Raw genomic sequence first — 14,632 nt, 5'->3', positions numbered from 1 at the left:
ACTTTTCAAGCTGCTCTCGGTAACCGTCGTCCGTCAGTTCTGGCCGGCATTTAGCATCTGCTGCCGGCAGCTCCGTCCTCAGGCCAGCTAGCAGAATGCTTGGGAGGGCAGAAAGGGGTCTCCGGGACCGGCTCCTGTTCTCGTCCCGCCTCCTAGGAGCTTCCAGGGGCTCTTCTGAGCAGCGCTGAGACAGCGTGAGTCACGCCAGACCGACCAGTAGGGGGCGCTCAGCGACCGGCAGGTCCTTGCACAGGCGCAGAAGGGGAGGTTGGGGCGAGGGCGGGGCCAGACGTGACAGCGACCAATCGCGAGCTGGGAGGGCGGAGCCACGCCCATCACGCCTGGTCTTTAAAGGGCAAAGGGAGGGCGCCGGGATACTGCGTGGGGCACCCTCGCCGCCCTCGGCCCATGTCCCGAGCGTGGGGAAGGGCGTTCCACGCGTCGCGAGCCCCACCAGGCTCGGCCCCACGCCGCGGCTTCCTCTAGGGCCTCGGGTGGACATGCGCGCGCTGCGGCTCGGCGTGACCCTGGCGCTGGGCGCGGCGCTGGGTGCCTCGGCTGAGAGCTGGCGGCGGCGGGCGGACGCGCGGTCGGCCCTGGGGCTGCTCGGCCGGCTGCCGGTTCTGCCCGTGGCGGCGGCGGCCGCCCAGCTGCCCGCTCTGCCTGGGGTACCAACGGGCCCCGGCACCGGCGAGCTTGCCAAGTACGGGCTGCCTGGGGTGGCGCAGCTCAAGAGCCGCGAGTCGTACGTGCTGTGCTACGACCCGCGCACCCGCGGCGCGCTCTGGGTGGTCGAGCAGCTGCGGCCCGAGCGCATCCGAGGCGACGGCGACCGCCGCTCGTGCGACTTCCGCGAAGACGACTCGGTGCACGCCTACCACCGCGCCACCAACGCCGACTACCGCGGCAGCGGCTTCGACCGGGGCCACCTGGCCGCCGCCGCCAACCACCGTTGGAGCCAGAAGGCCATGGAGGACACCTTCTACCTGACCAACGTCGCGCCCCAGGTAGCGCCCGAGCGCACCCCCTGCCGGGCCTCCGCGGCCATGCGCTCACCCGCAGAACGCTCACCCGCAGAACGGTGGGCGGCGGCCAAGGGCGCACTTAGATGGGTGCTGGCTTTCAAACCCCACGCTGGCTGCAGGAAGGAGTCCGATGGCGCCTGAGCCTAAACCATAAAGCCCTGCACTTAACTCATCTGTAAAAGTGGCAATGCGTGACATTCACCGACCCAGTGCACCACCTGGCCCTTTGTTAGTGGTGAGCCTCAGGGCTCACACTACCTTCTGCTGAAACACAGTTGGGCTGTAGGTGCCAGTAACTGCATCCAGTGCATGGAGACTTGACGCCTTCCCCCATTTTTTTAGGAGTAGCCAACTTTTCCACACTGCACTGTGGCATCAGCCAGTGTGATGGGCCACATCCATAGCTGTGCTGGGTAGCTTGTGGTCACATACTACACACCCATTAGACCTTGTCTTGAGGCCCAGAGGCTCAAGTGATGTCAGTTTCTTTCCTGCAGCTCTTTAAACTGGGGAAGACTTAAAGAGACCTGAGAATGTAAGAGGAGTGGATGGGGGTGTGTCCTATGCTTGCTTGCTCACCTCAAGACCATGGACACCCTGACCGAAGGTTCTAGCTATGGCCCTGTTTCTCTCACCAGGTGCCACACCTCAACCAAAATGCTTGGAACAACCTGGAGAAGTACAGCCGCAGCTTGACCCGCACCTACCAAAATGTCTATGTCTGCACAGGGCCACTCTTCTTGCCCAGGTGAGCCTGGGGCCAGCAGGGCCTTCCACCCGCAGCCAGGATCACCTCAGGCTTTATTCTCAGGTGTTTTGACAAGTCTCCCTTCCATGGGCTCCCCACTCCAATTAGTGAGACTTTGGGTGCCCTCTGTGATCACAGCCACTAGTCCTTGGATCTGCCCTGCTCTGACAGCCCTAGACACACCACAGTTGTGCCGTGATGCAAAGCCTCTTGGGGTCCCTGCTACCCCAGGCCCTTGCCTTTGCCTCTGCTCTGCTGGGAGCATCCCTCCTCAGCCCTGACCCACCAGATAGGAAGGGTAGAGCTCCTTTGAGCTGTATCAGTTATTTTTTCCATCTGCTGAACATTGTGCAGAGTGAAACTGAGTCCACAGACTTGGGATGTAACCAGGGCTTTACTGCCTGGTCCCTCGGTGCCATGGGCAGATGACCTCAGTGCCTTCCCCTGAAGTGGGAATAAGACCTGTGACCTCTAAGTCATTGAGTGCACAGTTGACTAGTGGCTGACTGCCACGGTTCTGGGCCTGGCCCACGGTAATGGCTCACCACAGGCTAACTTTCATTAGTAAGTGTCCACTGAAGGGAGGCTGCTGAGGGGAAACCAGAAGCTGCAGGTCCAGCAGCATCTGTAAGTACCAGGCCTGTGCTGGGCTGGGTTGGCTGTCATGACCCTTGCCTGCTTGGTGCACCGCCCATGGGGAGATAGCAATAAGACCTGGCAAACAAGGGAGGGCCTACTGTTTCAGCAGCATTTATTGCCACCCATCCTGCCTGGCCCAGCGTTGGACATGGGGAAGATGAAGGCAACAGTTAAGCTCTGCCTTACAGTTCGCAGCCCCAAAGAGTATGGCACACAAGTCGCTTAGTGAGGGGGTGATCCAGTAGATGGCAGTAGCTGGAGGTTAGATCAGAGAAGAAGCAATCTTGGGTCCAATCCAGCCTCTTGGCCATGTTTGCCTGGGTCTACTTGCAGGACGGAGGCTGATGGGAAGTCCTATGTGAAATACCAGGTGATTGGCAAGAACCACGTGGCAGTGCCCACGCACTTCTTCAAGGTGCTGATCCTGGAGGCAGCAGGAGGACAGATTGAGCTGCGCTCTTATGTGATGCCTAACGCTCCTGTGGATGAGACCCTTCCGCTGGAGCGCTTCCTAGTGCCCATAGAGAGCATCGAGCGGGCCTCAGGACTGCTCTTCGTGCCCAATATCTTGGCACGAACTGGAAACCTCAAGGCCATCACTGCTGGCAGCAAGTGAGGGTGGCAGCCAGAGACAGGGGAGTTGGGGCTGGATACATTAAAGTTGGCTGTCTTAGGAGAAGCAGTCTTGGCCATCTCTATCCCAGATGACACACAGCAAGCCCTGCTTTCACTGTTGCCTCTTCACCATGTCTTGGACTTTCAGGAAGGCTAGGTACCAGCCTGGGTGAGGCCAGGCTGCAGGGCAGCCAGGGAAATGAGGATGGCTTCCTGAAGGAGAAGTGGACAGTGGGTTAAGGTCGGTTTCATACCAAGCCCTGTTTCCTGGCACCTCTGTAATACAGGGATGCCAGAACTAATGTCCACCTCGAGGATGGGGTGAGTGAGGTAGTGGGCAGTGCCCAGCTGCTTGGGCAGGAGTTGGTGGGTCTTGGACAGGGCCGCAGGGAGGCAGACTGGGATTGTCCAACTACAGTTGCCACCCCTGAGGCTGATGGAGCAATGGAACTCCTAACACAGCACCCACAGGGACAGCATTCCACACTGGTATTAGAGGTTCTGTTGATGCTCAGGCCTTCGTGGGACACTTTCTCAAGGGAGACGCATGAGACATCCCACAGGAAACTGGTGCTGCCCACCTATAAGGGGGTGGCAGACTGGGGCCACTGAGTAATATTGAGCATACAGCTGAGGAAACCAAGGGAGTGAGAAGCCTGGGAACCCAGGATTTATCCCTGTGATCTTTGCCTTCTGACCATGCTGCTAGTCTGCTCGGCAAGGAGCAGAGAAGGCCACCAGGGGTGGGCTGCAGTTAGAACTGTCAATCTTGCACAGGCCCAGACTCTCGGGCTGGAGGTGGATGCAGGTGGCTCACCTCAGTGCGGATGGTGCGGCTGCCCTGCCTGGGGCATGTGTTGACGTACAGGTCGAAGAGGACACTGGGTTCAGTCACCTCCAGATTGGGGTCAGCATCCACACCGGCTTCTAGCCCTTGGAGGCCCCCAAACACAACAAGAGCATGCCTGGTACCCAGAGGGAGGATGGTCACTGGCTTCATCAGAGTTCCACTGGACAACCCCCAGAGCGTCAGCCTCTCGGGCACAGTGGGGCTCAGTCTGTACAGACTGGTCCTTCCCACACAGGTTCCACATTTCCTCCCCAGCCCCTGCCTTAGGCAGCACCCACTTGAAGCTGGGTAGCTGGGCGGAGGCCACACTGGAGCCGCGCTCTGATGTACCGATGGTCAGGTCATACCCGTCCTGGAAGGGGGACTCGGCAAACACAGCACCTGGGGGTGGGGAGAGTTCAGTGGGGTCTGTGGTAGCTGCAAGGCGGAGTGGAGCTTGAGGACTGGCAATGGTGGAGGTGATGTGTGAGCACAGAGTGGGTAGGGTGAGCCCGGGGAGCGTGTAGGCCTTCAGTTTATCTACCTTCTTGCTTCCAAGTACCAAACAGTTCCTCAGCCGGGATACTTGTCCTCAGTGCACAGGGGCCTTTGTTTTTGTTGTTGAGACTCACTATAGGTAGCCCAGGCTATCATTGACCGTGAGATGATGTTCCTGTGTTCACCTCCCAGTGCTGAGATTACAGGTGGGAGTTACCATGCCCTGCTCTCGGAGGTCCTTGACCATCCCACACAGCTCATGGAGGAAGAAGGTAGCCCCCAAAGAGTCCCATAGTCTGCTAGGGCAAAGTCCCTGGCCCAACTTGAACATGCAGAGGTCCTGATGCCACCTGCCAGAAAGAAGGACGGATGGACACTTGGGCAGGAAGTCCCATCCTTACTGAGGCAGGAGGCCAGCCGGACGGTGTAGCCCCAGTACAGACCAGCTTTGATGCGGGGTTCCTGCGATGACACAACTGTTCCTCGGTAGGCCTTGCATTCTGGAGGAAAGAAAATGTGCTGTGAAGAGGAGTACGAAGGACAGGGAGATAAAAGGAGGAGGCTGCAAGCCTGGGGAGTAACCAGGCCAATGAGGGGAAGCTTCCACTTGCATACCTGGGAGCTGCTTTTGGTTAAGTCTCACAGTCACCCGAAGCCCAGGTTCCAGATTCTTGTCAATCTTCACATCCTGGGGAGAATCCAAGAGAGGTGTGTCATGTCCCCAGAAAGAGGAGCCACTCTCAGGGCTGGCAAGGGACCTAAGGGGTTCTGGTCACCAACCACCCCCGGGGACCACAGGTATAGAATTGTTACAAGATACCATCAGAATTGAAGGCCTGGAACTCAGCAGAGTGGAAGTCAGGGTCTGACACAGAGGGAAGTCTCAGGCCTCCCTTGCCACTCGCTAGCTGTGAGGAGCTTGAATACATCAGTCAAGTCCTCTCGGCCTGTTTTATCTGTCAAATGGAAGTGTCCATAAATAGGAGCTACACCTAGAGGACTTGGCAGGAAGCAATCCGCAAACCCAGATAATCTGTGATCAGCCACCATTTGTATTCTACGGCACGTGGGGATTTATCATAGCACACATGCTTGCTCCTTTTATTTTCTGTTTTTTTTGTCCTGCCCCCCAAAAAAATGTAGGTTCTCACTCTCACCCAAGCTGGCCTGGAAATCAACAGTGATCCTACCTCCACCTCCTGAGTGAGTGCTGGGATTAAAGGTGTGCACCACCAAGCCCAGCTGCTTTCTTCTTGAGAGTTTCTCAAGCTTTTTCCCTTTTGTCTGTCATCTTGATATCTTTTAGTTAATTGTTTTGTTTTTTTCAGGGAGAGAATAAGGTTTCATGTATCTCAAGCTGGCCTTCAAACTTGCTATGTAGCCAAGGATGACTGAACTTAAAAAAAAAAAAAAAAAAAAAACTGGGCTGGAGAGATGGCTTAGCAGTTAAGGCACTGGACTATAAAGCTTAAACACAGGTTCAATTCCCCAGTACCCACATAGGCCAGATGCACAAGATAGTGCATGCATCTGGAGTTTGCTTGAAGTGGCTGGAGGCCCTGATGTACCCATTCTCACTATATACCTCTCTCCTTCTCACTCTCAAATAAGTAAAATATTTTTTAAAAAAAGCATTTGCCTGTGTGTGTATGTACTGGTACACCAGGGTCTCTTGCTGCCACAAACAAATGCCTTTAACCTCTCCAGCCCACCTATTTATTTTTATTTTTGAGGTAGGGTCTCTGACCTGGAATTCACTGTGTAGTCTCAGGGTGGCCTTGAACTCATGGTGATCCTCCTACATCTGCCTCCCGAGTGCTTTTTATTTTAAATTATCTTTTATTTATTTGCGAACAACTGACAGAGAGAGAAAGAGGGAGAGAGAGAATGGGCACGCCAGGGTCTCCAGCCACAGCAAACAAACTCCAGATGCATGCACCCCCTTGTGTATCTGGCTAATGTGGGCCCTGGGGAATCGAGCCTCAAACCAGGGTCCTCAGGCTTCACAGGCAAGCACTTAACTGCTTTATTTTTTTTAAGTTTTTAAAAATTCCTTTATTATGGGCTGGAGAGATGACTTAGTGGTTAAGCGCTTGCCTGTGAAGCCTAAGGACCCCAGTTTGAGGCTCGATTCCCCAGGACCCATGTTAGCCAGGTGCACAAGGGGCACATGTGTCTGGAGTTCGTTTGCAGTGGCTGGAGGCCCTGGCGTGCCCATTCATTCTCTCTCTTTGTCGGTTGCTCTCAAATAAAAATAAACAAAAATAATTTTTTTTAGTTCCTTTATTATTTGCAGGCAGAGACAGGGTGCACCAGGCACATCACTTTATGTCCTTTTTATATAAAGCATCTGGCTTTATTTGGGGGCTGGGGAATCAAACCAAGGCTGTTAGGCTTTGTATACAAATGCCTTTAACCATTGTGCCATTTCCCCAGCCCCTTACTGTGCTTTTAAATTTTTTTTATTTATGTATTTATTTGAGAGCAAGAAACAGGTAGAGATAGAGAATAGGCACGTCAGGGCCTCCAGTCACTGCAAACGAGGTCCAAAGGCGCCAAGGCTCCACCTTGTGCATCTGGCTTACGTGGGTACTGAGAAATTGAACCTGGGTCATTAGACTTTGCAGGCAAGAGCTTAACCACTAAGTCATCTGTCTAGCCCCCTTACTGTGCTTTTGAAAAGAAAAACAGGGCCCAGTGTGGTGGCACACACCTTTAATCCCAGCACTTGGGAGGCAGAGGTAAGAGGATCACTGTGAGTTCAAGACCACCCTGAGATTACATAGTGAATTCCACGTCAGCCTGGGCTAGAACAAGGACTGGGCTAGAGACCCTACCTTGAAAATCCAAAAATAAATAGTAGGTAGAAGTGGTGGCACATGCTTTTAATCCCAGCATTTGGGAGGCAGAGGTAGGAGGATCATGGTGAGTACGAAGGTCTGATACTACATAGTGAATTCCAGGTCACCTGAGTTAGAGTAAGACCTTACCCTGGGGAAAAAAAATTATAATAAGTAATCAGCAGGTGTGATGGCACACTCCTGTAATCCCAGCACTCAGGAGGCCAAAGTAGAAGGATCACTGTGAGTTCAAGGCCAGTCTGAGACTACATAGTGAAATTTCAGGTCAGCCGAGGCTACAGTGAGACCCTACCTGGGGAAAAAAAAAAAAAATCAGAGCCTGGCATGGTGTTGCATGCCCTTAATCCCAGCACTTGGGAGGTAGAGGTAGGAGGATCACTGTCAGTTCAAGGAGACCCTGAGACTATATAGTGAATTCCAGATCAGCCTATGCTACAGAGAGAGAGAGACCCTACTCAAAAAAAAAAAAAAAAAAAATCAGTGACTTGGTCCTGGTCTCATCTTTTGAGCCGTTTTGGACACTTTGGCCACAATTAACATGAGGCTTCACAGGCAGGTCCATGTTGCTTCCCACACATCCTTGCCTTGGGTTCCAAGTATGTCCCAGCCCTTCCTGTTCCTACCTTCTTCAAGCCACAGTTGACAAAGGAGCCCTGGTTTGGCTTAGTGGGCCGTTCTACCACAATGCCCTCTCGATACTCAGACTCCTCATCCTGGCGCATGTGGTGAGGGCTGTCCAAGGGGTTTAGGATCCCTGGGGGGAGGGGGAAGAGGGTGGGTGATGTGGAGACCCCACTTCAAATCCCCCAGTCTGCCACAGACCTATTGCTTGACATCTGGCTTAGGACTCCATTCCTGAGCCTGCTTTTCCCCTGGATAAAGGTGGAACTGGGTGACCCTTCTCAGTGCCTGGGGATGGTCCATACCTGCAAACTGCAGGTCCTGGTGCTTGGGAAAGAATGCCTTTCTCAGGTACCTGGGGAAGAATACGGCTCTCAGGAGGTTCCCAGGGAGGCCATCTCCAAGCTACTTTCAAAGTGACTCCCTAACCCCACATACATTCAAAGAAGTCACTGCCTTACTGTGGGCACTCCAGGTACTGCAGGATGCGAGCCAGCTGCACACAGGCCTGCCCCTTCTTGCCGACTCCCTTGAAATCCCCCTCCACAGTCCTGGAGAGAGACATAAATCAGGGCTTCAGATGCAAGTGCTGGCTGGAATGCAGCTCCGTCAGTGGCAGAGCATGTGCAAGCACCAAGTTCAGTTCTGTTCGAGAGCTCCTCCCACCCAATCTGACCTTTAACACTGCCCCATACCCACCAAGGATTATAAGTGAAGTATTTCAAACACAGCATGCAGGAAGAGCCAGGCAGGTGACAAGGGGCAAGGAGAAGCCACAGCCAACCCTAATAGCCCCTCCCTCCTGGGGTCCTGGTGAATGGATCCTCACTTGGCATCTTGGCCATTCTCATCAAAGACCACAATCTCATCCACACAGAAGATGGTGCAGGCTCTGGCAATCTGGCCAGCCAGGTAGGTGCGAAGCTGTGGTGACTGGGCATTGTCCAGGATGGAGCCTGGCAGAGCCACACTCAGGGTATAGGGTCGTCCTACATGGAGGCAGAGAAGTTTGGATTCCTGGTTAAGCTAAGAGGCCAAGACCCTCTCTTCCCTTCCTCTTTGTGCATCTGGCTTTACGCTGGTTCTGGGAAATTGAACCTGGGTCATCAGGGTTTGCAAGCCAATCCCTTTAACCACTGACCCATTTTTTTCCATCCCCTCTTTTATTAAAAGAGGTAGGCATCCAGGGGTGGTGGTACACACCTTTAATCTCAGCAATTGGGAGGCAGAGGTAGGAGGATTGCTGTGACTTCAAGACCACCCTGAGACTACATAGTAAATTCTAGGTCAGCCTGGGCCATTGTGAAACCCTACCTTGAAAAACCAACCAAACAAAAAAGCCAGGCATAGTGGCACACACCTTTGATCCCAGTACTAAAGAGGCAGAGGTAGGAGAATTGCTGTGAGTTCAAGGCCACCCTGATACAACACAGTGAATTCCAGGTCAGCCTGAGCTAGAGCAAGACCCTACCTTGAAAAATATCGAGAAAAACAGAGGTAAGAAAGGAAGTATCAAGGGGCATGAGGCAAAGCCTCCACAGGCTAGAGTCTTAAGTAGGTGAGGATTCAATGGTCTAGCTCCCTCCTCTTTTATGGGCCTGTTTCTCCATCAGCACAAGTTGTTTGGACCTACTGGTCACTACAGGCCCTTCCCAATATGACATCCTTTGCTCTACCCTCAGGACAGCCCTGCAGGCCATAACCTATACCCATCCCCATGACCCAGCAGCCTCACCCTGGTCTGTCCTCTGGGCAGCCCCCTCCTCCTCCTCCTGCTGCTGCTTTGCCTGCTCCTCTTTTGCCAGCTGCCGCTCCAGTTTTTTCCTGATCTTCATGTCTTTCCACTTCTTCTTCTCCTCTTTCTCTGTGAAGACAGTATTCTGGTTGGTAGGAGAAGGGGGCCGGGAGCAATGAGGATATAGTTCCCGCTCACTGGGCCATCCTAGGCTCTAGGTCAGAAACATTGAGACTGAGAGAGGCCAAAGGCTGTGCAGTCCTAGAATGGTCTCAGGGACAGGAGGGCACGATGCTCCTCCCCAGCCCAGTCCCGGGCCTTACTTACTCTGCTGCTTCCATTTTCGCCACTCAACCCTTCGTCCATGCTCACCCTGCAGAGGAATGGGAGCGTTAAGACGCAAGAGCGAGAGGCGCAACGGTCACACCTCGCAGAGGTGCTCCAGTCATCCTGTCCCTCTTACGCCGGGTGGTGAGAAAGCCAGGGAGCCACTCCACATTGCCGCAAGCACAGCCGAGGCCCGCTGGGCCCCCAGTGCTGGGCTCAGGTCTGGCACGGTGCAATGACCTGTTGCCTAAGCTCTTAAGGGACAGAGGAGAAACTGAGGCGCAGGCGACGGGATCTGTCCGCAGTCGCCTTGGGACTCGGGACCGTGAGCGCAGTTCCACCTCCGGAATCCAGCCACCGCAGAGAAGATGAGGGGATCGGGCATGGGGCCCCCATCCCCGCGGGGCACGCGCGGCCAGGAGCGAATGGCAACCTCGGGCCATCAGACCTCAGGCCAGAGAGCGGTCCGGAGCACGAGACTCGAACCCACCCGCCACAAGCCCCGTGGCCGCTCGTTCTCCCCATACAGCCCGGCCCAGGCCGAAATGCCACCTGCGATCACCTACCGGACCGCAGGGTCTCTTCCTCTTCAGTTCCGCCATGTTCCACCAAGAGCCACCTTCCTGCCAATCAGACCCAGGTCTTCCGGCCACACCCCCGAGGAGCTGTCCAATCGGAGGCCAGCGGGGGCGTGGTCTCCTGCAGCGCTCCCTCTCGAGCACGTGGGCATGGAGCATTCCGGAGCCACGTGCGCCGCGTGTCCCCAGCAATTCAGTACTGCCCACACCCTTAAGGTGGCTCGTGAGCCGCCCTGCTGGGGACCCTCACTGCCAGAACCGAATGTGACTCTGCTGAAATGAGAATGTCTTGAGGAATTACTTGATTCATTCTTTCAATAAATTCATCCATTTGTTTTCATTCATTTATTTATCCACACCTGGCTTCATTCATTTATTTTTGCTGGGGATCCATCCCAGAGCCTGGCGCACGCTAAAGCAAGGGTTCTACTATTGAGATACATCCCTAACACTTCATTTAAATATTTTTATTTTTTGGGGGGGTGGGTCTTCAAGGTAGGGTCTTACTCTAACCCAGGCCGACCTGGGATTTAGTCTGTATTATCAGGGTGGCCTCGAACTCACAGCTGTCCTCCTACCTCTGCCTCCCGAGTACTGGGATTAAAGACGTGCACCACCACAGCCGGTTTATTTTTAATTTTATTAAGTTAGTTCATTCATTTAAATGTTTTGCATACTTCGAACTTTTACCACCCATCTGCATCAGCCTCCTTGCTATCTATCATTCCTGGTTTAGACTTTGTTCTTTTAACGTTTATTTATTTATTCTTCGGTAGTGCTGAGGATCAAACTCAATGCCTTGAGCATGCAAATTATCTACCACTGAGCTAAATTCCCAGCCCCACTTTAAAGTAGTTTTGAGCCGGGCGTGGTGCCGCACACCTTGAATTCCAGCACTCAGGGAGGCAGAAGGAGGAGGATCTCTGTGAGTTGAAAGCCAGATCAGCCTGGGCTAGAGTGAGACCCTACCTGGGAGGTTGGGGGGAACACCAGCCTAGCGTGGTGACACATGTCTTTAATCCCAGCATTCAGGAGGTAGAGGTAAAAAGACAGTTGTTGGGGCTGGAGAGATGGCTTAGCGGTTAAGCGCTTGCCTGTGAAGCCCAAGGACCCCGGTTCGAGGCTCGGTTCCCCAGGTCCCACGTTAGCCAGATGCACAAGGGGGCGCACGCGTCTGGAGTTCCTTTGCAGTGGCTGGAGGCGCTGGCGCGCCCATTCTCTCTCTCTCCCTCTGTCTTTCTCTCTGTGTCTGTCGCTCTCAAATAAATAAATAATTTATTAAAAAAAAAAAAAGACAGTTGTTGGCCACCCTGAGACTACATAGTGAATTTCAGGACAGCCTGAGCTAAAAATAAAAAAGGATGAGAAGATAACAGTTTCCATGGACCCCTTTCCCTGCCTCATAGTTTTTCATTACCATTTGCATTGACAGAGTGCTTTGTTACAGTTGTGAGCAATAGAAACAACATTATCAACCATAAAGAAGAATGAAGTAACCTGGGAGTGGTGGTGGCCCATGCCTTTATATCCCCAGCAGTTGGGAGACTGAGGTAGGATCACATTGAGTTCCAGGTCAGCCTGGGTGAGTGAGAACCTACCTCAAAAAAAGGAGGGGGCGCTGGAGAGATGGCTTAGCAGTTAAGGTGCTTGCCTCCAAAGCCTAAGGACCCAGGTTCGATTCTCCAGGTCCCACGTAAACCACATGTACATGGTGGCACATGCGTCTGGAGTTCATTTGCAATGAGTCCCTGGCATGCCCATTCTCTCTCTCTTTCTCTCCAATAAATAAAATAAAGTAAAATCTTATCCGCACATGGTAGCACATGCCTTTGAAGGACTCGGGAAGCCATAATAATCCTCAGAATCATAAATAGGCCTAAGTTACTGCTTCCCAGCAAGGTCAGTTTCCTGATAAGGGGGAACAGACTATCTGCACCATGCATTCCAGTGGTCATAGATAAAGTTTGCTTAAAATAAATTTGCTTAAAGTTCCTCAAATACACATAGCCAATCACAATAAAGGTTACCTAATCTGCTTGGAATCCCCCTAGACCCCTGCCCACCAGCTTTGCCCACCAGTATCCTAAGCCTATCAGACAAAAACAAGTGCAGTTACTGCTTAAATCAACCAATCATGTAACCACTCCCCTACTTCTTTGTTCAAATCCCTATAAAAAACCTGCCCCTTGCTGCTCAGGGCTCTTGTACGGATCCACTGCCCTGGTGAAGTCAAGAGTCTGAGCTTCAGCCGGAAATAAAGCTCTTTGCTGTTGCATATGTGTCCGACTCTCCTGGTGGTCTTTGGGGACTCCATGATCTGGGCATAACACCTTTAATCCCATCACTCGGGAGGCAGAGGTAGGAGGACTACAGAGAGTTCGAGGCCACCCTGAGACTACATAGTGAATTCCAGGTTAGCCTGAGCTAGAGTGAGACCCTACCTCGAAAGAAAAAAAAAAAAGAAAGAAAGAAAGAAAGAAAGTTGCAGGAAAATGGATGCAATTAGAGATAATCAAAAAAGCAAAATAAGCAAACTGAGTCTGTCACAGAAAAACAAATATCATATGTTGTCTCATTTGTGGGCCTCAGATTTTATTATTTTTAATTTTTTTGTTTTTTTGAGGTAGGGTTTCACTCTAGTCCACGCTGACCTGGAATTCACTATGTAGTCTCAGGGTGGCCTTGAACTCACAGGAATCCTCCTACCTCTGCCTGCTGAGTGCTTGGATAAAAGGCATGCGCCATCACACCCGGCTTTATTTTATTTTATTTTTTCATTTTTCAGAGTGGCCTTGTCCTCACAGTGATCCTTCTACCTTTGCCTCTGCCTCTCAAGTGCTGGGATTAATGCCGTGTGCCACCACTCCCAGCCCAGATTTTATATAGATACATAAAAATCAATTATATATATGTGACATAAAACTGATGGGGAACTAAAGGGAAGACAAAGGGTAAGTGGGAGAAAATGGCAAGCATCATGCTCAACATTTAGTTTATTACTTACGTGAAAATTTTTTTAGCCAGGCATGGTGGTCCACGCCTTTAATCTTGGGAGGCAGAGGTAGGATTATTGCTGTGAGTTTGAGGCCACCCTGAGATCACATAGTAAATTCCAGGTCAGCCTGGGCTAGAGCGAAAGCTTACCTGGAAAAAAAAAATTAAAAATTAAAAAATTATATATATATATAGTTTATTTTTATTTATTTATTTGAGAGTGACAGACAGAAAGAAGCAGAGAGAGAAAGATAGAGAATGGGCACAACAGGGTCTCTAGCCACTGCAAACTAACTCCAGATGCGTGCACCCCTTTGCGCATCTGGCTTATGTGGGGCCTGGGGAATCAAGCCTCGAACCAGGATCCTTAGGCTTCACAGTTCCTCTCCAGTCCTCCAATTTTTTTTTTTTAAGCAGACCTGAGAGGATTGCTCAGTGGTTAAAGGTGTTTGTTTGCCAAGCCTGACAACCTGGGTTTGATTTACCAGTATATGGTAAAATCAGATGCATAAAGGGGTGAATACACCTGGAGTTTGTTGGCAGTGTCAAGAGGGCATGGCATGCTAATATTCTCCCTCTCTCTCTTGCAAAAAAAAATATATATTTTTTTCTATCTTTTCAAGGTGGGGTCTCCCTCTAACTCAAGATGACCTGGAATTCACTATGTAGCCTCAGGGTGGCTGCTACTCTCAGCAATCATCCTACCACTACCTGCCAAGTGCTGGCATTAAAGGTGTGTGCCACCACGGCCCTCTCAATAATAATAATAATAGTTATCATTATTATTACTTTGGTTTTTCGAGGTAGGGTCTCGCTCTAGCCCAGGCTGACCTGGAATTCACTATGTACTCATGGGTGGCCTCGAACTCATGGTGATCCTCCTACCTCTGCCTCCCAAGTGCTGAGATTAAAGGTGTGCGCTACCGTGCCTGGCTTCCGAACTAAAATTTTAAAAATACATGGTCAGGCTGGAGGGGTGGCTTAGCAGTTAAGGCACTTGCCTGTAAAGCAAAGGACTCAGGTTCGATTCCCCAGGACCCATGTTAGCCAGATGCTCAAGGGGGTGCACACGTCTGGAGTTTGCAGTGGCTAGTGGACCTGGTATGCCCATTCTTTCTCTGTCAAATAACTAAATAAATTTAAAAAAATAAAAATACATGGT

General features: G+C 52.0%; 2 protein-coding genes across 2 annotated transcripts; one reads left to right on the top strand and one right to left on the bottom strand.

Annotated features, from left to right (window-relative positions):
• The first annotated feature begins 500 nt into the window (after positions 1 to 500).
• LOC123461687 (endonuclease G, mitochondrial-like) lies at positions 501 to 3,088 on the top strand. The gene is made up of 3 exons (XM_045153407.1): positions 501 to 1,007; positions 1,664 to 1,773; positions 2,746 to 3,088. The coding sequence occupies exons 1-3, from the start codon at positions 501 to 503 to the stop codon at positions 3,026 to 3,028; spliced, it is 900 nt and encodes a 299-aa protein (XP_045009342.1). The 3' UTR covers positions 3,029 to 3,088.
• On the bottom strand, positions 2,508 to 10,283 carry LOC101612455 (putative methyltransferase C9orf114). The gene is made up of 12 exons (XM_045130009.1): positions 10,182 to 10,283; positions 9,899 to 9,944; positions 9,572 to 9,700; positions 8,666 to 8,825; positions 8,298 to 8,387; positions 8,142 to 8,191; positions 7,839 to 7,969; positions 4,970 to 5,042; positions 4,756 to 4,854; positions 4,156 to 4,258; positions 3,845 to 3,992; positions 2,508 to 3,240 (listed from the first exon to the last, which is right to left on the bottom strand). Exons 1-12 carry the CDS (start codon positions 10,281 to 10,283, stop codon positions 3,181 to 3,183), a joined length of 1,191 nt encoding a protein of 396 aa, XP_044985944.1. The 3' UTR covers positions 2,508 to 3,180.
• Positions 10,284 to 14,632: the final 4,349 nt, after the last annotated feature.

Source organism: Jaculus jaculus, chromosome 1, assembly GCF_020740685.1.
Source record: "Jaculus jaculus isolate mJacJac1 chromosome 1, mJacJac1.mat.Y.cur, whole genome shotgun sequence".
In the NCBI taxonomy this organism is placed as follows: domain Eukaryota; kingdom Metazoa; phylum Chordata; class Mammalia; order Rodentia; family Dipodidae; genus Jaculus; species Jaculus jaculus.
The sequence above is the reverse complement of the archived record's forward strand: the minus strand, read 5'-3'. Positions and strand labels throughout refer to the sequence as shown.